The 23,081-nt window shown below is 33.6% G+C and overlaps 1 protein-coding gene across 1 annotated transcript in view; it reads left to right on the top strand.

Annotated features, from left to right (window-relative positions):
• The first annotated feature begins 1,003 nt into the window (after positions 1 to 1,003).
• Positions 1,004 to 23,081, top strand: part of LOC145242612 (uncharacterized) — a 43,573-nt gene continuing 21,495 nt past the window's right edge. Inside the window, exons 1-2 of the mRNA XM_080105725.1 lie at positions 1,004 to 1,661; positions 18,202 to 22,124. Of these exons, the coding sequence (XP_079961851.1) occupies positions 21,488 to 22,124 (637 nt within the window). The 5' untranslated portion in view covers positions 1,004 to 1,661; positions 18,202 to 21,487. The remainder of the gene's footprint in view (positions 1,662 to 18,201; positions 22,125 to 23,081) is intronic.

The raw sequence follows: 23,081 nt of genomic DNA, 5'->3' as shown, positions 1-23,081 counted from the left end.
CGGTAATAAGCCTAAACCCCTTACCCCTGACCCATCTCGCCAACTGTCTGGATATATCGCGATTTACTTAGATGTTGTTTGTTTTGGTTTTAGCGATATGTTTTGAATGAATTCAATTATTTATGAAAGTGCATTTTTACCTAAATGCGAGTTGGGAATAATTTTCCCTTTAACCAATTTGGTACCCCCACATGGGGAGCGGTATATATATTATTTTAAAATGTAATTATCCACTGACAAGTGTTTCGGCGTCTACGACTCATCAGAGTGAGTGAATATAGCAAGATTCGAAATCGGGACCGCACGGTAATGAGTCTAAATATCAATGAATTAATTTAGGTTAGTCATATATAAAAGTAACATGTGAGAAAACGATATTGTTTTTGCACCAACCTAATAGTTAAGAGTAAGATCGACAATTTTAAGTATTTGAGACCACAGATGACCCACAACACCCATTATCTCCACAGTTTTGAATAAACTTGTGTCTAATTTGTTAATTATGTATTTTTATATTTTATGAAAATAAATATTTTAAAATGTAATGTATATTTATGAATAAAACTTTAATTTCTCAACACTTCGGGTTATTTTAAGTAGAATTACTTCAAGAGTAAATATGGTATTTTGGTTACTGTAATAATTCTAGTTGAAACTAGGATAGTCAAATATGTTATAGCAGAAATATATGGACAATTAACCACCACCAACCCCACTTCCTCACACTTTTGAATGGCCTTGTACCTAATTTGTTCAAAATCTAACAACTATATTTTTTGCAAATAAATAATTCAAAGTGTAGTATCTGTTCTTATTCTACACTTCATTTGTCCTATGCTCGGTTAGAGAACGAGAAATCCTTCTAGACTGAGGCAATTTTTACCTCAATCCAGATGGATACCCTTTTTGGGGAGCTGGATTTTCATCCGTTAAACTCTGTTCTCATGGAGAGGCAAGTTAGTAGATTCCCGAGTAACGCCGGGTAGATTGATTGTTTAATGGTCAGTTATAAATAGATATTTGATATATTATGGTAAAAATATAGAAATAAATACTTTTTTTGATAATCTAAGATGTTTGTAATGAAACGAAACATAAATTAAGTCATAATTATTTCTTTTCGGTGAGTTTAAAAATAGGAAAGATGGATAAAAAAATGACAAACAATGGCGCCGGTGTAACCCTTTTCAGTGTCCCCTCGAAAGAAAAGCCCGAGGCGAAAACCAGTGGAAAGCTTCAAGCGGGCCGCACCAAATCCAGTGGTGGACACTTTCGCAATTTACAAAAACGCGTTGGGAGATTTTCAAATGGTTTTGAAAACAACCCTTCCCATCTAATCGGATTATTTAACACCTTATTTTAAGGAAAAAACGAGTCCCGCGAGCACTGCGTGTTAGCGAAGATGGGAGGAAAAAGTTAAAGAAACAAAAACAAAAACAAAAATAAAAACTGGCCATAAAAAGAAAAAAAAAATGGGGGTAAGAAAAATTTTAGAGTAGGTCCACTAGTCAAATATATATTCCCCCCCCTTTACTCATTAGCTAAAAAAAAAAAAAAAAAAAAAAAAAGATGGAATGGGGTCCCCCTAAAATACAATCTTAACCGACGAGGAAAAAAATATGACGAAATGTTTTGGTTTTTTTTCCCCCCTAAGAAAACAGGTAAATTAAAAATGTGAAGTAATCACATTTATTGTTTTTTTTTTTCCATCGTTGATTTTAAACTTGTCATGTAGATATTGCTGAGTGTTTGTTATCCAAGTTAAAAAAAAAAGAAAAGGTTTCTTTGTGGACGTGTATACTTTTTTTTTTTTGAAGTAAACATTTACTCTTAAAGAAAGTCTATATAATGAGTATTCAGTCGATACATGTAATTGATTTGTTTGTAAAAGGAAAAAAGTGCGTGTTTTTTTTTTTAAACTGTCAGCTGTGCGCGTTTTTTTTTTCTTTCCTTTTTTTCAAAAGTAATTAAAACTGATTTAGCATTAGTCCATATAGATATTTAATTTTACTTAACATTTCTAACATTTGAATTTTTATTTGTAGATTTTGGATCGTTTTTTTTTTTTTGTTTTTAGGGGTTCTTTATCGTTATAATATAAATATTTATTGTAAATATTTTAATTCGTGTGTTTTCCCCCCACCTTTTTTTTTTTTTTTTTTTTAAACATAAAAGTATAAACTGAATAATCTGTTTGTTATTTTGTTTAAATTTTTTTTTAATTCATTAAAACTCCACAAATAGGTCCAAGCTAATATATTTTAATTTAAATAAAATAATTATCCCTTTAAAATAGGCATTTTTTATTTTTAATATATCAACAAAGTTAAGACTCTATGTAATATTTTTTTGCGGGAAAATGATAAACCGTTTAAAATAAATATTTTAAACGGTTTTTATTTAACATTTGGTTGAATGATTATCTTTCTTTTCTTTTTTTTTTCTTTAAATACCGGTTAGGATCTGGACCCCGACTTTATGGCAATTATCGGTATACAAATTCTTCCACCGATCTACCCGACCCTAGAAAAAGCGCAGTTCTGTGATATTTTCTTTCCTGTTGCTAGTTCATTCAGATATCTGATGTCTACTTCCTCATCAGAGTCCCATGCAATTTATTAACGAGTTAAAACAAATAAACAAAACAGATCCACAATAAAAAAGGGCAATAGAATTGCTATAATTTACATGGTCATAAATTGAGGGACCACCGTATTTTTACCATATACCCCGAATAATAATAAGGTGTACATGTTTTTACCTTGCGTCATATTGCGAATACATCGTCTTACAAACTTTTGACAGCTTAAAATAAATGGACATTTTTGACAGCTGGTTGATATGTCAGTAACATGAAAAATTAACTTCTCGGTACGCAACCGACTCAAGACGGTTAATCTTGCACATATAGAAATCTCAATACCATTTCATATAGAGTTTTATAATAATAATACATGCATTAAAGTTATTTTAGATATTTTACATATCGTTACCTGTCAGATGTCTTCTACACAATCCCTCGTATTTGTTATTGTTATATCTGACGCATCAACAATCTTATACAAACGTGCTAAAAAACAAACAAACAAATAAAGAATAAACGTGAATTAAAACTTTTGGGCATTCAAAAAATTATTTGGTGCTTATGCAGATAAGGCACCATGCTTTATATAGATTTTTTAAAAAATAGTATTTTCAAGTTAATTACATGTTTTACGGTTATCTTTTGTTTATTAAATTGTTAGGTGAAAGTACAGAATACTTACAAAACACCCGCCCCTCCCAATGTTAAGAATAGCTTTCTAAGTAACAGCGTAATTATTTCAGCACGGTACCTTTTCTGCATAAGTACCGATTATTTTTACTCTTTGCTATTCAAATTCCATACTAAAAATTAATTTTATCATTTTAAATTTTATTTGTATTTACCGCAAACGTGTGTGTGTGTGTGTGTGTGTGTGTGTATATTATTTTGAATTTTGGGCCACAGTAGCACTAACAGTCGAATCCCCATTTTTTTTTTTTTTTTTTTTTTTTTTTTTTTAGGAGTCTAGCAATAGGAATCCATTTCATCACCTTAAGATAAATTCTTCATTTACCAAATTCCGACACGTTATTTTAGTTCAATAATTATTTTTAGAATATATATATATAAGAATGTAGTTATATTTTAATATTTAATCAAGAATAGTAAAAACGATTAAAGAAATAATTTTTATTTTATTCATTTATTTTTTTTTAGAACATTTACAATCTGAATTTGTTTAGTTAAATTTTAATGTTGATAATTTTAAATATGAAAAAAAAAAAAGGAATGATAAAGAAATGAATTTCAGGAATCTTTGGCAATTGTAGATTTAAACTTATCGAAGGAACGTTTTTATTTCGTGAGTGTATGTATGTATATTGTTTACAATTTTTTTTCTTTAATAACCAATAATAATGAGACCATTTTTTTGTTGTCTTGTTATGCATATTGAATTATGGAACGTTTAGAGTGCATATATGTTTCGTAATTAATGTACTTTTATATATTTGTTTACGTACTTACTGACGGTCGCATTTGCATTAAATGCTTTTTTTTATTTTTTTATTCAAATTTGTGAATTATATGAAAATAATTTTATTAATAATAATTATTGTAATCCAATTTAAAGGAAACGTAATCATCCGATTAAAAACAATGCAGTCGTAGTATTAATAACGCTTGTTTACAATTCTTTCTGTTTATTGGGTCGAAAGACAATTTATTCCGGAAGCGGCACATTTTTTTTTCTGCATTCCTTCTAAAAAAAAAAAAATCCTACGGTCATTTATCCGACTTTTACTGTGTCAAAGTACGACACAAGGTCAGTTTATAGTGGAGGGTGGGATATTATACCCACCCCGCTCATAAAAACGGAGACGGGAGGGGGCGGGAGCACTTTGAATGTAAAGTGATCAGATTCGTTGGCATTCCTCAGTGGGGGTCTCCTCAGGATTTAATGCTTCTCGTTGCAACAAGATGCGACACAATGTGGCTGAGGAGAACTGCAGCAGTCACTGCGAGAAGCATTCAATTCTGAGGCGACCCCATCGGGGAATGCCAACGAGTCCGATCCATTTGCATTCAAAATGCTACCACCTCCCCCGTCTCCGATTTTATGAGCGGAGTGGGTATACCCTCCGCCCACTATAAACTGACCTTGTGTCTTACTATCCTACATTCCTTTTCTAAAAAAAAAAAACCTACTGCCATTTGTCCGACTCTCACTGTGTCAAAGTAAGATATAAGGTCAGTTTATAGTGGGGAGATATACCCACCCCGCTCATAAAAACGGAGACGGTAGGGGGAGCATTTTGGATGCAAAATGATCGGAATCATTGGCATTATTTGGCGGGGGGGGGGGGGGCGTCACCTCAGGAGTTAATACTTCTCGCTGCACCAAGATGCGACACAAGGTGACTGAGGAGGACTACCCTTCTCCTCCGATGGGGGCATTTTGTTTAGGTACCAAAACAGATCCGTAGTTATTCTCATGGTAGGAGTCTTTCAGGAAATTATCAGTTAACCAGCCCTCTCCCCGAAAGAGTAATGTCTGGGAGAGACGAGGATAAGACCAAATCGGATCATAACTAATTCTAACCAAAAAAAAAAAAAAAAAAAAAAAAAAAAAATCAGTTTGAATTAGCCACTGAGTTGTCAGATGATGCCAAAGACTGACTTTGGCTAGAATAAGAAGTTAAGAACTGTTGCAAGATATCTCTCTCTTCTTACCTGTTTTTGCTCCAAGACAATGGCAAAAAATTAACAATTGCAACAAAGCACAAATTTTATTAATTCTTTGTTGCAAAAAAAAGGAAATGCCTAATTTTGCCTCTGAGTAGAACTCATAACACCTTGAAAGGTAATAATCCATTTATCTTCAGCAGGAACTGGAATTTGTGTTCAGCACTGTTCAAAGATCGGATTAATTACAGCCGTTTGAAGGGGGTTGGTATGATGCCGTCTGATGAAAGATGTAATTCTCAACTAGAGTCGACATCACAGAAGTTCATAAGGAATGTTCATTTGAAGGAAAAGTTATTAATGATAGATCAATAATTCTGAAGTTAAAAGCCTCTAAGAAACGTATATAATAATAACTTAGCCTCATCATTTAGGCTTTAAAATAAAGTCTCAAGGAGACGAAGGGCAGAGGCGCCAAATGCCTCAGATCCAGAGAGAGAGTTGAGTTCCATGTTCCTTCTCTGACTGTTTATCTGGAACTGCCTGAAAAAAGAAAAGGCATTGAAAAACCCGCCAAGCCCATCGCTCGGCATTTAAAATCTCGACCAATGTGATTGATCTAAACAAAGACAGTGCGTGGCCAAGCAGCCAATGAGGGGTCTGCTTATAATTGTAGAATTTCTCTCAATGTATAATCAGAACTTCTTCTCTATCAAAGAAGGCTGTAATTGCTCAGGAGAATGACGTTTTAATCAAAATAATATTTCAATTGTTATTATATCTCTGGCGTTTGTCCAGAATTGCTCGTATAATAAACAAAAATAAATAAAATCTGTGAAGGAAAGAAAATATAACACCCCAAAAATTATGCAAATTGATCAAGTAGTTTTATTTTTGAATAAGAAAACCAAATTTTGTACCTAAATAAACAGTGACGCAATCTTGGAAACTAGGGAGATAACTCCAAATAATTCAAATTTGCAAGATTTTAGAAAGACATTCTTAACGTAAGAACATTGAGTACACATCAAATTAAAAATAAATGATTCTCTTTAAATCTACTTGATCAATTTACCTGGTTTTTGGAATATGATATTTTCTTTCCATCACGGGTATGTACAACATATTTTCTTTCACTTTTTATTTTAATATAGAAGGAATTCTGGACAAGCATCAGGTTTTTGATTTTCTAAACATGAAATAATATTACACGTCAATGACTTGTCTACATTTCACTTTCTCATATATATATATATATATATATATATATTTAGTCATCCCAATACAGTTCTGTTTCGTTGTATCACAACTCATCACTATATAAATTGGTAATTGTCTGAATTGGAAATTTAGAACAGAATCAGTAATTGTATCGGGGTTATTCCGTGTCAAATCATCCAGGGCTTGACACCTGTATCCATAGATTTGGCTATAGTTTGCATTGCAGATAGGTAATATAGGAACTAAAGAATCCTGAAAATTTGAGCACTTCAAGCAGTTTCCGATTTAGAGCATTTTTTATTTTGCCATTAGTCATATAATGTGGCGCCCGGGTGACAATTTTGTGATGTCATTTCTTTGAATATTTTCTGATTGAAAGATCTTATGGCTCTAAAAATTCACTCAGATAAGTTTTTTGAGCCAAAGAATGCAAAAAATGGCATCAGATTTTCTAAAAAAATGAAGCCGTATAGAGATATTAAAGTTTTTTTTAATTTTTTCGTATGAGCCCCAAAATCGAAAAAAAAAAAAAAAAAAGGGTGTGGCTGGCATGGTAACGCATTACTTTTTTCATATATTGTTTTTAGATACAATAAATTGTCTTTGTACCAAAAATGGTTAAAAGTTCTTTTTTTGTTCACTCACAGTTTCTGTTGAAGGTCGGGTATGTTTTTGATGATAATGAAAAATATTTCCTCCCAATATTGGATGTGATAATCAATTTAGACATGTGTTAAACTTATGTCACACCTTAATTTTGAATAAATTTTGGAGTAAGCCAGATGCTAAAAGTAAACAGGCTACATTGTATAAGATATTTACAATAAAAGCAGTTCTCGCAAAGGTTTTCTCCATATAAAAAAAATGGTTAAAAGTTCTTGTTGTTCAATCACATTGTCTGTTGAAAGTAAAGACTTGAAAAAGTCTTGAGACCATTCAAAAACTATGTACACTGATTTTCTGCCTTTTTGACTCCTCCGCTTGTTACTTTTTCTCATACAAAATATGGCAATTTTGATAAGGGCTGTTTGTTTTAGGTTAGGCCTCTCTTTGAGCGAACATACTATTTCATACACAAAAACGAACTTGAACTATTCCCTGAGAAGTACCTTCATGGGAAGCAACCAGTTTCGATCTGTCAGGGGAGCGGCCATTCGTGCCAAATTCCATAAATTTCATCTTCAAACAGACGTCCATTAAAAAAGAAAGTTGAATATGTAAAAATATGTAAAAAGATAAAACAGTTGCAGTGAAATGGTATTCAGAAAATAGTGGATTTCACAACCAAAGTCGGCATTTAACATTGACATGCTGCTGTGTTCTTTATGCCAGTGAAATACAGAAATGTTTTTTTGATATTCTTGGTCAGTTATTTTGTATGTCCTTTGATACATGTTGTTTGGGATACAACACAAAGAATTTTCTTGATGGGAACAAACCATGTATCATCAATCTGCAGCCAATTGTATGTCCTGCGTGGTCCATAGGGATGCATGAACTTGACAGTTACATTACTATCCTCTGCATTTATTTCATTCACGATACCAACCCACCAGAAAGTTATAAATACAGATTATATATTGGATTGGCGTGATGTCAGAGATCTAAAGAATTGATGGCAAGTTAGTCATGAATATCAATATATAGTTCATCCAAACTGGACAACTTATGGCCAATTTGTGATGTTGACAATTGTACAAAAAGGTGACTAGCTCTGGTTCCTGGTACTGAAAAACTTTGCTTCAATCGACTTTCTCACCTTCTCCATGGTTTCTTTACTGATCGCAAAGAAGCAGATAGCAGATAGCAAGCATGGCTTTATAATCAAAGATTTGATTATTAAGACGGTGTTCGAGTGACCGCTTAATCACATGACGTTTTACTGAACCATCAATTTCATCATAAAGGGATTTTCCATAACTGGTGGTGAATAAAACTCATTCACCTTTAATACCAAAGTCCTCCTTATGCAAGTATAAATTGATGAAATTCTTGAAGTTTTTATATAGAGCCTCACAGCAATCATTTGTTCACAGCCGGTAATAATGTCTGGATTAAGTGAACAGTCATTGTCTTAGTTTCATACACAAATGCAATGTCATGGATGTTGTGATTTGAAATAAAACAATGAAATGTGTTTTAGCTGCTGCTGATCAGAATCTCAGTAGTAAATCACTACTGGGTGCAGGGTGTAATATTCTTTGCTCCAATGATAACTTTCAATTTCGTCTTGTATTAAAAATTGAAAGGTTTTTTGCAAAGTCTCCCAGAACAAGGACCTCATTGGAAGAAAGATTTTATTTCTTTTGATTTAAGTAGTAAGATTATCAATGGTATCAATCAACAGATCTTTATATTCTGCATACGTTAATGTCGCATGGCCGGTTGTGTCCCATCAATTAAAATGAAACTTGTCATCAGGGTTCATATCATACAGCTCCTCATACAAAATTTCTGCAATGCTTTTCTACCAAAGTGATTTTCAGAGTGATGCATCATACACTCTTTGTTAGAAGAACTACAAACTAACTTTGAAATCAAATCTTTGTAAGTGATGTTCCACTTCATGGCATTAACAAGAAGTTTTGCATTCTGACATATATCACAATAGAATGTGTAGATCCAGCTAAAACACACTGCTTACAACATCCTGTTCATACAAATCACACACTATTAAGCGTTTTTGTTTGTGAACACCTTTTGCTATATTAACAAAGTCCTTTTTGCCTCGTATTTGGCGGCTGTATTCATCATTCTCATACATTTGTATTATCACGTCGACTGCCTCTAGGAAAAATCGAGTTAGGTTTTGACAAAAATACTATTTATCAGTTCTCTGGCAGTACGAACAACATAATTAAACACCTTGAAAAATTTGGAGTTGTATTCACAAGACCAGAATTCAGGAGCTAGTGTCATGATTTGGATTTTATTAGGAGTTGAAGCGCTCTTTAACTTTTCTTTCACCAGATAATGTAATCGATCCAGTTCTGCTGCTTTTTCTTTGATGTCTGTTTCACTGGGCATTAATTTTGCATGGTCAGTTTGCCAACACCAACTTTATCACCATGGACATGTCACTTTTGAGTGTTTCAACAGTTTGTTCTAACTTCCTTTTGACGCTATGAACAAAGATATGAGAAGCAACACTGTGCAGAACTACAGGGGAAACATCCATGGATACCAGTCTCGCATTCAAGGTTTTTTTGTGAAGTTTTCACAGAACTCACAGATTCGTAGTCTGGATCCATTGTGTCATCAACTGTCAGACTCACATATTTCTTTGTGCACTGACAACAAAGTGACCTGGTGTTACATTATATCCTCTTGCCTCCAGATCTTTTGCCATCTACAAAGATATTGGTCATTCAACTTTGACATCTTGGGTTGTAAAAATCCACCACAACACTTCTTTGTGGTCTTTGCTTCATCACAAACAATATTTTGTTCCATCATAAACAATATTTTGGAAATATTATTTGTGATGGAAACAAATGTTTGATAATTCACCTTCATTTTCCTTTAGTCCAACTCTCTACAACAATGTCTCAATAATTCCTTGCTCCAAGTCTGATAGATTCTCAAATCTCTTGGACCGATTATAGTCAAACTTTTTTTTTTTTTTTTTTACACAGTGATCACCACTTATCAAGGCCCGGAAGCCACTCAGGGATAAGGGTTATTGCAAGTACATTACGTTGGTGTGGAGATTTGATGAAGTGTTTAATTAAGGGGGCGGTTCATTAGGAATTTGTTAACATTGGACGTGAAGACATCCAAGTTGTAGTCAAGTGGGGAAACAGGCAGATGGAACAGAGTTCCACAGGCGTGCAGTTCTAAGAAAGAAGCTTTGTTCATGGAATCCGCGTTTTGATTTAGGCACAGATATAGAGTGGGGGAAATTTTTCTTGTGACCCTCAAACTGAGTTGACACCAATGGAGTAAGCCTCATAAGTAATCCAGTTTTCTGAAGAAACGGTAAAAAAGAAAATTAGAAACTCGTTGCACTACATTTTGCTTACATGGTTTTTTATAAGAAACATGAGTTGGCCTCTTAGTACAAGAAGTTTCTTAATTTTTGATGCATTGTTTCAAAAGTTTCTTAATTAGTTTCTTAATCAAATTTGTCAAGTACTCTGGAAATGTGGTTTAAGGATATTTGTAAGGTAAACAATGTAGGTGTGAATATTTGGGGCTCTCTGGTACAAATATACCTTTTTCACTTTTTTTACGGGAGCCAATAAGGTAATGTAGGATCTGTTTCTTGACCGTTCGCAAAACGATGCGTTTTTTCCGAAGTGCGGTAGACTGGGTGAGTAGCAACTTGACCCAGAATTTAAAAATGTGTATAAACCCCACAAAACACAAGAAATTGAAACAATTTTATATCCTTTGTGTTCCTTAACCTTCTTAGGCCACATATCTTCAAAAATTAGTTTTGTATTTTGTTGACGTACAGTGACTTCAAGAATTATGGTCAAGAAATCTTGTGATTTTAAGAAAAATTCTGATTTTCAGCAAAAAACAATTTTTTTTTTTTTGTGTCAAGTTTTGCTACTATAATCAACATTTTTATGTTTTCAGATAGATTCCATGTAGTTTTAAGTATCCCATCATGAAAAGAAATAAAATTTTGTATTCTGATCATTTTAGGTCACTTTTATTATTTTGGAATTTCTGAAAAATTTGATAGGGGTTACTCTCAAGGACACCATGGAGAAAAATTATTTTGTAAATTTATGATTTTTTCACACTTTATGATGGGTTAGAAATATCCAGGAAGCTATATAGACAATCAGAGCGAAAAAAAAATCATGTTTTCAGGAAAATATAAATAAAAGTTAAAAAAGTTGGGTCAAAATGACCCTATAGTCTTTTAAGGGTTAAAAAGTTTCTCAAGAAGTTTCTTAATCAAAATTGTTCGCTTGAGATAGTACTAGAAGTTTCTTAAGATTTTTACCATCCTATTACTGGTTTCTTATAAAACGGCTTCTGATAAAAAAGCATACTTTTATCTGGCTTGGTGTTTCTAACCCTCATCAACTAATCTTGAAGACGGCTAGGTCGTTTGAAATTGTTACCAGAACTTAACTGTTTTACTATCTGTATTACTTCCAAATTTATTCCAAAATTAAGGTGTGACATAAGTTTAACACGTGTCTAAATTGATTATCACATCCAATATTGGGAGGGAATATTTTTCGTTATCATTGAAAATATACCCGACTTTCAACAGAAACTGTGAGTGAACAAAAGAAGAACTTTTAACCATTTTTGGTACAAAGACAATTTATTGTGTCTAAAAACAATATATGAAAAAAGTAATGCATTACCATGCCAGCCACACCCTTTTTTTTATTCGATTTTGGGGCACATGTGAAAAAATCCAAAAACTCTTAATATCTCTATACCGCTTCATTTTTAAGAAAATCTGATGCCATTTTTGGATTCCATGGGTCAAAAACTTACCTGAATTTTTAGAGCCATAAGATCTTTCAATCAGAAAATATTCAAAGAAATGACATCACAAAATTGTTGCCTGGGCGCCACATTATGTGACTAAATCAGAAACCGCTTGGAGTTATGTGCTCCAATTTTCAGGATTTCTTAGTTCCTATATTGTCTATCTGCAGGGCAAACTACAATCAGATCTGGGGGTATGGGTTTCAAAATCCCATATTTCTGGATGATTTGACATCGAATGACCCATCGGATTGGGGAAAAATATTGGAATCGTCCTATTTCTCCCAGTAAATTAATGTGACCCCAGACACTAACCTGGAAATTCCTATGACTTGGCACGGTACATACAGTGCCTAACCTTCCCAAATGGTCACCCATCGTGTATTGGCCAAGCTCATTGTTGCTTAACTTTGGTGATTGAGAACCGGTGTTTCATCATGATTGTGCTATATATATATATATATTAGTGATGGGACAATTTTAATATTTTTACTGATTCCGATTCTTTATAAATCGCTAAATATTTAAATATAAAATTGTTATTTTGTTTTGACTACCGTAAAAAAAATACATCTCAAATGTGTATGTATTTTCTCAAAAATAAAACCACACTTGTGAGGCGGGGGTCATCTATAGATTTTCATTTTACTGGAAGTTTAAATCGATAGCTATTTATTTTATTATTACTACCAGTAGTGGAAGATTTTGTTTTAAACAAAATAAAATTAAAAAAAAAAATGACAAAGGAATCGTTTTTGGCTTCTGAAAACAGGCACAATTTTTTTCCCGATACTGATTTTGATACCCCAAAAAGTTCCAATTTTTCTGATTCTTTATCTGTGCCTAAACCTAAACATAGATTCCATGAACAAAGCTTCTTTCTTAGAACTGCACGCCTGTGGAACTCTCTTTCATTTGCCTGCTTTCCAGTACAAGATTACAATATGGTCATCTTCAAGTTCAATGTAAACAAGTTCTTGATGCGCCATTCCCCTTAAGTAATCCAATTTACCAAATTTACATTTTTAACGATTACTACAATATTGTCCCTTTGACTACTGTACACTCTTTAACCCTTATCTTCAAGCAGCCTCTAGGCCTTGATAAGTGGTGATTCCTTTGTAAAAAAAGAAAAAACAAGTCTATAGCCTTGGTCTTTTTAAAACTAAGTACAATTATGAGTAAGCTGATTACCGGAGAGAGTAACTTGGTGTGTCATGGGTATATTATCAGAACAGCTGTTATGTCCTGGCACGGCAACTAACTCTCTTGGTGTTAGACATGATAAAACAGTAGGCACATCCCTTACATCTGTTACATCTGTTCGATGGATCTTCTCTTTGAGTTCTCAGCATCATTAGTTGAAGAGTTTTTATCATCATTAATTCTCTCCTGAGAATTAATTATCTGGACTTTGATTTTTGGTGCTAGAATTAAACGCTGTATGAAATGAGTTTGCAACACATCTTTTTATAAAAATATCTTTTATTTTAACATTTAAGAAGGAACCTTTTTAAAAAATAGAGAGTTCAGTTACAGAACTTGTTGCTTTGTGAATTCTCTGAGGTGCTCATACTAGGGAATTCCGGTAGGGCTGCCCAAGCATTTTTTTTTTGCAGGCCTGAGTGCTCTTCTAGAGCTGTAACATTTCTAATCCCACTCTCCAACCTTTGTATCATATCATTTCACTACATCAGGTCACCCTTCACCAACCACGCCCAGTTTTAAGGGCAACACTCAAACCTGTCTTTCCCAGTTTAAGTCTTGCCAACTAAAAGTGAGAAAAAGGACCCATCTAAAAACCTGTGTCTCAGACCACTGACCACCAATATTTTCCATCATTATTATCTAACAGCTCCCAAATTACACAGGGGAAAAAGAGATAAACACTGTTAAAAGAGTTCATTAAAAACAAAATAAAGATGCTAGCCTAGAAAATTACAAAAGAAATTGTCTATAGAGAAAAACAAACTGAAAATTGACAGCATCCCAAATTTCTGTTAAAAAAAATCAGAACAAAGAAAACTGACAGTATTTCATCATTATGCCAAAGCATTTGATAGAATCATTAATGGTGATGAAGATTCACTTGGAATGGCTGATCGTAGGCAATACATTTCTTCTGTTCAAAAGTCAAAATATCCATTTAGCTAACAAATACAGGCATACTTACTGCATTATCAATCTACAAGTTGCTAAGGGAGATAACTGAACATCTGACTGAGAGAAACTACCTTTTAATACGCTGGCATTGGATGACTTTAAGAAATTGATTTCCAAACTAACCTATCTCTGTTATCCCTCTTTCTCTCAAGTTCATTTTTATCATTTCTTCCAATGTTTCCCTTGGCCCTCTCTTGTAAACTGAACTTGCTACTTTAACTGTTCTACATCTACTAACCCCAGAATTTTCATCCAATCTTTTAACGTGACCATACCATCAAAGTCTCCTTTCCTGCATACATCTCCCTAGACTGTCAAGATTTAATCTTCTTCTGAGGTTATCAAAACTAAGCTTGCCTTTAAGACAGCGCAGCAGCAGTTTTACTTTCAAAGTCAACAGTCTATGCCATTATCGAAATGACTTTTTTCCTTTTGGTTAGATATGGCTGGCTTTGACCCTGTGCAGTTCTAGGTGGTTCATCCTCCCATGCCGTTGCTTCCCATCTTCTTTTTTGGTGGGGGAGTAAATGTTTATTGCTTACTACCCAAGGCTTTCTCTACCAAGGCTTTCTCTGACAGGGTTGCCTAAGCAATTTTTAATTTTTTAACAGACTGTTGTTCATTTCGAGGTGCTGACTTGACTTTCCCTACCTTCTGACCTTGTGTCACATCTTCCTACTGTGGGAAGGAAGGAAATAATAGCTTGTCTCTAAGCCTTGTGTTACACATTCACTGTATCGTTCTCAAATCATTTCTCTCCACACAACATATCACTTTTCTCTGGCCAGGTCTCACTTCCAGAAAAAAAAAAAAAAAAACTTGCCACAAATGACCAACTCCTTCTAAATAAAACCTGAAATATTACACGAAGTGACAGTAAAACTTTGTCAGTTGCCTGGGTTGATTGCCAGAAGGAATTTGGTAGTTTATACCTCAATCCTGGATTCTTTGCTGTTTGAAGCTGTACAATATTCAAAAAACTATCAGATCATTCTTCCAGAAATAAATGACCAAATGGTACAGAGTGGAATGATAAATTTATCGCGCTAAAGGAAACAGCACTACAGCTTTATTTTAAAACTTTTAGTGAAAAAATCAATTAAGATAACTTGATTTTGTAGTAGAGCTGACAACTATTCAATGTAGCCGCCTTCAGTCTCAATCACAGTCTTGATACGGGTTCAAAACTGGGAGCATACCTTTTCCACAAGCGCAAAACGAAGTAGTCCTGTGGGTTCAGGTCGGGGGAGGAAAAGGGCCAATGAGAAAAGGGTAAAAAGTCGTAGCACTCCTTCTGAAGCCAAGCCTGTGTTTCTTTGGACTTGTGGGCCAGCGCTGAGTCCTACTGTCACACCTAAGGTTTGCCAGCGGCCACCTGATTGCACCAGGGATCACCGCATTCTTCAGCACGTTTAGGTACGCATCGGTGTTGACTTTCAAGCCAACTTAAAGATGTGAAGTAGCATGATGTGGCTCTCACTTGAAACCACACCAAAGACCATGACCGTGTCCGGAAACTTTGTTGAGCTGTGCACTCAAACGTTGAACCACCCAAATTTGCATTTTGAAGGTGCTGGAAATGGTCCTGTTGTCATAACTTGGATTGGTAGAGAGCATGAGTTGTACAGCGGTGTCTCTCCGATCCTGCTCATTGAACATTGTGTTGCTTCCAGAAATGATAGAAGGTGCCTATCGCTCTTGGGATTTGTACACAACTTGTCAACTTGTAGATGGTCTGCAACAAAAAAAAAAAGAAATTAGTTTTCGTCAAATGGAAATGGAATCATGTCTTTTCTAGGGCGACAATTTTATCGTTCCATTTTGTAGACTTTAAACATTTTTTTTTATTTTTTTTTATTACAATTTCACCCCAAACAAGGCACATTGTCACTTTGATGTAGGGGGCTACTATCAGGGACATAAGCTACAGGGGTACTATGTGGGGAGTTGGGCAGCAAGATGTTGGTTCACGTTACACTTGAACTTCTGCATGTCAGTACAGTTGGGGAAGCAGGAACCCGGAAGGGAATTCCAAAGTCCGGCGGTTCTGGGGAAGAAACTACTGGTGTAGAAGACTCTCTTACATCTAGGGATCTCAACTGTGAAGGGGTGGGATTTTGCTGCTTGTCGGGGATATTTACGTAGAGGGGGTACATCAATCATGCTGCACATGGAACGAAAAATACAAACTTCAAACTTTAATTAAAAAAAAAATTAATGTTCTAAGAAACAGGCTATCATCCTTTCTTTTATTTTCCTTTTCGATCAACTGGATTACTTAAATGCTGCAATGCTGGGGCATTTTTAACAAGAGCTAAGAACACACAAAGGGGTAAAAAAAAAAAACAACAACAAAAAAAGCAAAAAGACAAATATACAATAAATAAATGTTACCAAAGGCAAAATAAGTTACTCTTCTAACTACCAGGATAATTTAATTTCTTTTTCTTTAATTGTAAAGAATTATTTTTTAGTTGAATACAAAACTAGTGTCAACTATGTTAAGTTAGAATAAAAAAAAATCAATGGCTGACATTAAATGGTTATGTGGAGATCTCGATAATCTCAAAAATAAGAAAATAAACAAACACACTAGTAGCCAATTGTGCAAAAATGTAATGTTTACTCGAGCTGTATATTTTCATTACCAGTATTTATGGTGTAATTTTCAATTATTGAGACGCCAATGTTTGAATCCATGTTTTTTTTTATTCTAACTTAACATAGTTGATATGGGGCCCTACGGACAAATTTATCTTTCGTTGACCTTTGACAACTAAATATTTTTGTTTACTAGCCAAATAGAAAAGTTACTAGTCAAACTTGCATGATTTTTGGAGTATGAAATCTTTATTCTATGATGAGTATATACATCATAAAGATTTTTTGTGTTTAAAAAAATATTTTTTTTAAATAAGTAATTCTAAATATGCGCCAAATTTTATGTTGAAACTTGAAGGTGTAAACATTTATATTTTTTTCAAATGTTTTTTTTTTAAACTTTCATTAAAAAAAAGAATATATTGTTCTATTAAACTTTATTGTTTAAATAATTTGACTTTGTTCTTTTTATATCAAAAAACAATAGAGGTTGAAAAGATATTTTTCACTCAGTAATGAGCTTTAGATGATTTTTGGTGAAAAAAAAAAACATTGTCAAAAGATAAATGTTTTATTATTTCTAGTTGCCATTCTGGGCATGACCTTTACTCCTGATCTTAAATTGAACACGTACATCAAATCTGTTGTCAAGGCCGCTGGAAAAATGGTGGGGTCCTTCTATTGATCCAGTAGATATCTCACTGCTGATGCAATTCTCTATCTATATAAAAGCCAGGTACGTCCAAGGATGGAGTACTGTTGCCACATCTGGGCAGGATCTGCTAGAAAGGACTTGTCCTGCCTTGATAGAGTTCAAAATAGACTTTCTAGCCTCGTAGATGTCCTTTTCTCTTCCCTGCAACCTCTATCTCACAGAAGAGATGTTGCGAGTTTGTCTCTGCTTTATCGTTATTTTCATGGCAAGTGCTCGACTGAGCTTCAATCTATGGTTCCCCCTTACCAAACTTTCACAAGAAACACTCTTTTAGCTGTAAACACTATCAATAATTCCCCCCACTCTTTATCTGTGCCTAAACCTAAACATAGATTCCATGAACAAAGCTTCTTTCTTAGAACTGCAAGCCTGTGGAATTGTCTTCCGTTTTCCTGCTTTCCAGCTGACTACAATATGGTTGTCTTCAAGTCCAACATAAACAAGTTCTTGATGAGCCGTTCTACTTAAGTTAACAAATTTACTGAATTTCCATTACTAACGGTTACTATAGTGTCTAATTTCTACTATACACTCTTTAACCCTTATCCTCAAGTGTCCTCTGGGCCTTGATAAGTGGTGATGCCTATGTAAAAAAAAAAAACTTAGAAAAATCACTCGCAAATATGGCTGTTTCACACACAATGTAAAGCCTTATGACACTAGTTTTGCATTGAACTAAAAAAAAAATACTTTATTTTTTTTAGAATAATTAGCACAGCATACAAGTTCCAATAATTTTTTAAAAAATTCAGTTTACTTTATTTATATTTTTTTATTTCATTTTATTTTTATATTGCTTCCATTTTATTTCTTTATTTTTAATTTACAGATTTTTACTGGATGAATTTCCTACCTTGATGACCGTTTGATGACCTATGAATGAGCAGCTGATGGGAAATTGGAGCTGCAACTTGAATTCTGCCGTTTCGTTGTGTCACAACCAACTCTAAATTGGCATTTCTTTGAATGAAAATTTATGCTGCTGACAAAATCTTCACTCGTCAATTCCAAAATTTCAAAGTCTGAAAAGATTTAAGCTAAAGAAATTGTTTATCGCATCAATAACGTGTTGCTCAAATGACAAAACCTCCAAATTAGCATACATATACATCCATAAATGCATGTGTGTGTGTGCATGTATATAATATATATATATATGTGTGTGTATGTTAAAGATTAATTGGAATCAGAAAAATTGGTGCATTTTTCCAATGTCAAACAATTCTTTTAATTTAATTTTTTTTTTATTTTTAAATTTAATTTTTTATTGTGGATACTAATGATAATCTATTTTTCATTTTAAAATACCAGTTACACTAACATTTATAGATGACTACCCCCCAACACACATATATACTTTTATGTTGACAAAAATATATGCACATATTACATGGACTTTTACACTAATCCCCCCCCCCGACCCCCCCCAAAAAAAACAACAACAAATTTATAACTAAATATGTAAAAATTTAAAAGAATTGGAATCTGTTATTGTATCGGAATCGGGGAAAATTTTGAATCATCTCATCAGTATATATCTACATATATACATATCTTGATCCTTGTTAATTTCAACAATAATTAAATTTGGTATGGATTATGTCCTTCTAAGAGATAGGGAAATAGTTTCCCTTAGATTTGAATAATCACACCTATTTTTGGACATAAAAAATACATATCATATCTAGTCCCTATAGTTGAGAGTTCAAACCCTGGTATAGTCAGCCACGCTGATGAGCCATAGTTACAGCGAAACATGTGTTCGTAGGGAACTATTTTATAAGTAAAATAAGTGTGTGTAAGGAGGTATAACAAATATGGTGTAGGGAAAAAAATCAAGAAAGCGAACAAATTAATATGAACCAAAAGAAATTAACACAGGGTCATGATTTGATTGCATATTTCGCCGATCAGTCGGGGATTTATCAAGAATGTCTCCGTATATGCACACCTATATATTTTTCACTTATGAAGGTTTATTGGAAGTTTTCTGCCCATAAGACAGGGTTGAAGGACATTTATGTTTGCCACAAATTATTCAATTGGATGGTTCGAAGTCGTAAAGATGGAATATGCAGTTAATAATTTCTATTTTTGCTTAAATTATTAATCTGTTACCTGAACATCTTGTTTAATTAGTTATGTACTCGAACATTCGGTAAATTGACAATACTAATCCTAAGACGTAAGCTTTTACTTTTTTTAAAATTATTATTATTTTTTTTTTTACTTTTGGCTATCTGTACTTTTAAAAGTTAAGAGAAAAATGTCATTTTAAAACTCTGGCAATCTGCATCAGATTTTTACCCCCAAAGAACCAAAAGTAGTAAAAAAATGTTTACATTCAGGAATGTAAAAAATTATTTTTTATTTTCTTTAAAAAAAGTTTCTTTGAATATTACTAGATAAGCCTTTATATCATATTGATATATAAAAAAAAAAAATTACAGATTGGTAATGAAAAAATTACTTATTTAAATCATTACCAAAAAAAACAAACTTTTGTTTTAAAGTAATTTTAAAATAATTTTAGTAACCCTTTTTTAAACATCAGTTGAATGGGTCACTTCTTGAAGTAAAGAATTGTTCAAAATGACCCCATTGTTTTATTACTAAGTTTTTATAATTTAAATTTATCCTAAATTGTTTCCATAAGTATTTATTCTAAAAGCATCTGTAACTATTAAATTCATTGTTAAGTTAGATAGTTACTTGAAACTGATCGATTTTTATTAAGTTTAAAAAAGAATAATTTGGAAGCATGTAGAATTGTTTTATTTTCTATGGAAGCCTTTAAAGTCAATTATTTTTTTTTCTTTCTTTTGGCCATTTGTAGTTTTAAAAGTTAAGAGAAAAATGTCTCTTTTTTTCTTATTTGTTGTTTTACAATAAATGAAAATTCAAAAGAATTTATTCTAGAGCCTATTATTTATTACGTTTATGCTTGCTAGAAATTTTAGTAAGATTTACTTTATAGATATTTACTAATTATGTTCCATTGGTATTTATAAGAATTATTAGAGTCCTGCTCAAAGCTGCAATTGTATGGCACATATTTAGAACCATATTTAGAGCATATCTTTGTAACTTTCATAGTATTAAGCAGATTCAATTTTTATAAAAATTTATTGATCAAGCTTTACAATGCATGTAGGCAGCCAATTTTTTAATTTGGAGTAATTATTTTGGGAATTTCAGAATATGTTTTGAAAAAAAACTCTTAATATGTAATAAGCATATCCTATCTATTTCTCTATCTATCTATCTATCTATCTATCTATCATAGTGTTGTTTTATCTAATTCAAAAGAAATTCATAGCAAGTCCTTTTACAGTTAGTTCAAAGCCAATTTATTATTTTATTATTATCTGTCGAAAGCCTATATAATACCAGTAAAATAAATTTTAATTTATTACTTCTTTCTTCATATGAAAGTTTGAAACAACAAAATTAAAGTGAAAATTTCTCATAAGAAATTTGATTAAAAATAATTCCAATAGTATATATACAAATTATTTTTACACACACACACACACACACTATAACCTTAACTAAGTTTCACCATTACTGATTATGACAGTGTTGTTTCACTGGCCACCTGACACTCATTAACCCTTATCCTCGAGTGGCATTTCGGCCTTGATAAGAGGTACCCCCCCCCCCTTCGCACTAGTAAAATAAAAACACCTTTTACAATTCATGTAATAATAAGACTTGATCAAATATTAAAAAAAATGATTAATTGACAACTCTGATTGGCAGCATTGCCTTTATAATAGCATGTAAAAAATTCTTTTATAAAAAAACAAATGATTGTAATTTAGTTTTATAAAAAGGAAAAAAAAATACAAACAACAAAAAAAGCAAAAAAAAAAAAAAACTAACGCAGAAACAACAAAACTAATAGAAACAACAAACAAACAAAAACCAAATACAATTATGTTTACTCTTCAACATATTTGTCATACTTCAGTTTTTATTTATTTTTTTTATGATAAATGAAAACGGAAACTGATTTCAACAAAAACAAAACAAATAAAAAAAAAGAAAGAAAACGTAACCAAAAATCTCCACATCAAAAATAAGACATTACGCCTTCTCGCAAACAACTGACCATGTTCACCCCACAGCCTGTTTATCGGACTACAACAATGGACGAGGAAGAAGCCCAGAATTTAGGTTTCGAGAGTCCTCAACCGTCAACCCACCACATCACGCCACACAAGATAGACCCCATCTCAAAGAAAGAACTTCATCCACACGAAACTCACCAACGTCAACTACAACCACAGCGCCAACAGCCACCACCACCACACCAACAACAGCAACCACCACCATCTCATTTATCTTCCTCACGACTGTACATGAGCCACAGTGATAAGCCGAAACCATTCACTCCAGCCACTTTACCGGCAAGCGCTAGCTTCATGGCCCCTTACATCACTGGAACGACACCCAGTGGCAAGATCCTTATTGACTCGCCCTATTTTGGGCTGAGCCTTAGCGCCAAGAAGCCCTACAAGTGTAGCACGTGCCGTAAGGGGTTTGCGCAGCGGGGCCACCTGATCAACCACGAGCTAGGTGGCCGCAAGCACTTCTTCTGCACGTTTTGCAACAAGGCGTTCTCGCAGGAGATCATCTTGCGCAACCACATACGGACGCATACGGGCGAACGTCCGTTCCACTGCGGCTTTTGCACGCGGACGTTTTGCCAGGTGACGGAGTGGAAAAACCACGAACGAACACACACGGGTAAGACACAAAACTGCACGCAATTTTACACGTTTCTGAATTTTTTTCTCTTTCTTCTTCACTAGACAACAGACGTATTATATATTATTTTTATTGGAATCTTTTGAGATGAGTAATTTGTATATTTATTTATTGATTTGCGGACTGTTATCCTGATCTTCATAGTTGTTGTTGTACCCTATTTCGGCCGACTCATCCTATGGCCTTCTTCAGGTGATTAATTGTGATGGGATAGTAATACTGAGTCTCGTAACTGTATCCCTGGTGTGGTCTCACCACGTTTTGGCCAACTAAATCTTTGGCTTTCTTCAGATGGTTAACAGTAATTACTGGGGATACAGTTATGAGACTCAGCATTCCTGTTCTGTCGCGGTTAACCACCTGAAGAAGGCCAGAGAAATAGTTGGTCGAAACGTGGTTGAACAATAACAACTATGAAAATGAGGATAACAGTCTACAAATCAATAAATAAACAGACATATCGTTTTATCTCTTGTATATGCCCCCCCCCCCCACCTTTTTTTTTAAATTTTCTTATTTTGTTCTAGCTGGGGAGGGGACATCCTACTGGATGCCGGACATTCACCTGCTATCATGCATTTCAACTTATATATTTTTTTATCTGCACTAAACGACAGACATATTGTTTTATGTCTTGTTTTTATGTTTTTCCCTTTTTTTTTTTTGATCTAGCTGGGGACGGGGCATCCTACTGGATGCCAGACATTCACCCGCTATCTATGATTACTGGAATGATAGAGATCTTAAGATTTCAGTTCCCGTTTGTATGTATACCCCCCCTTTTTTTTTTAATTTTCTTTTTTTTTTGTTCTATCTTGGAATGGGATATCCTACTCAATGCTGGACATGCAGCCGCTATATTCTACATTATTATTGTTGAGTTGAGGGTCACACAGATACGAGACGACATAGAAGAGAAAAGGAGTTCTTTAAACA

Source organism: Euprymna scolopes, chromosome 21 (assembly GCF_053919585.1).
Source record: "Euprymna scolopes isolate OS-2025 chromosome 21, ASM5391958v1, whole genome shotgun sequence".
In the NCBI taxonomy this organism is placed as follows: domain Eukaryota; kingdom Metazoa; phylum Mollusca; class Cephalopoda; order Sepiida; family Sepiolidae; genus Euprymna; species Euprymna scolopes.
This window is presented reverse-complemented; position numbering and strand designations above follow the sequence as displayed.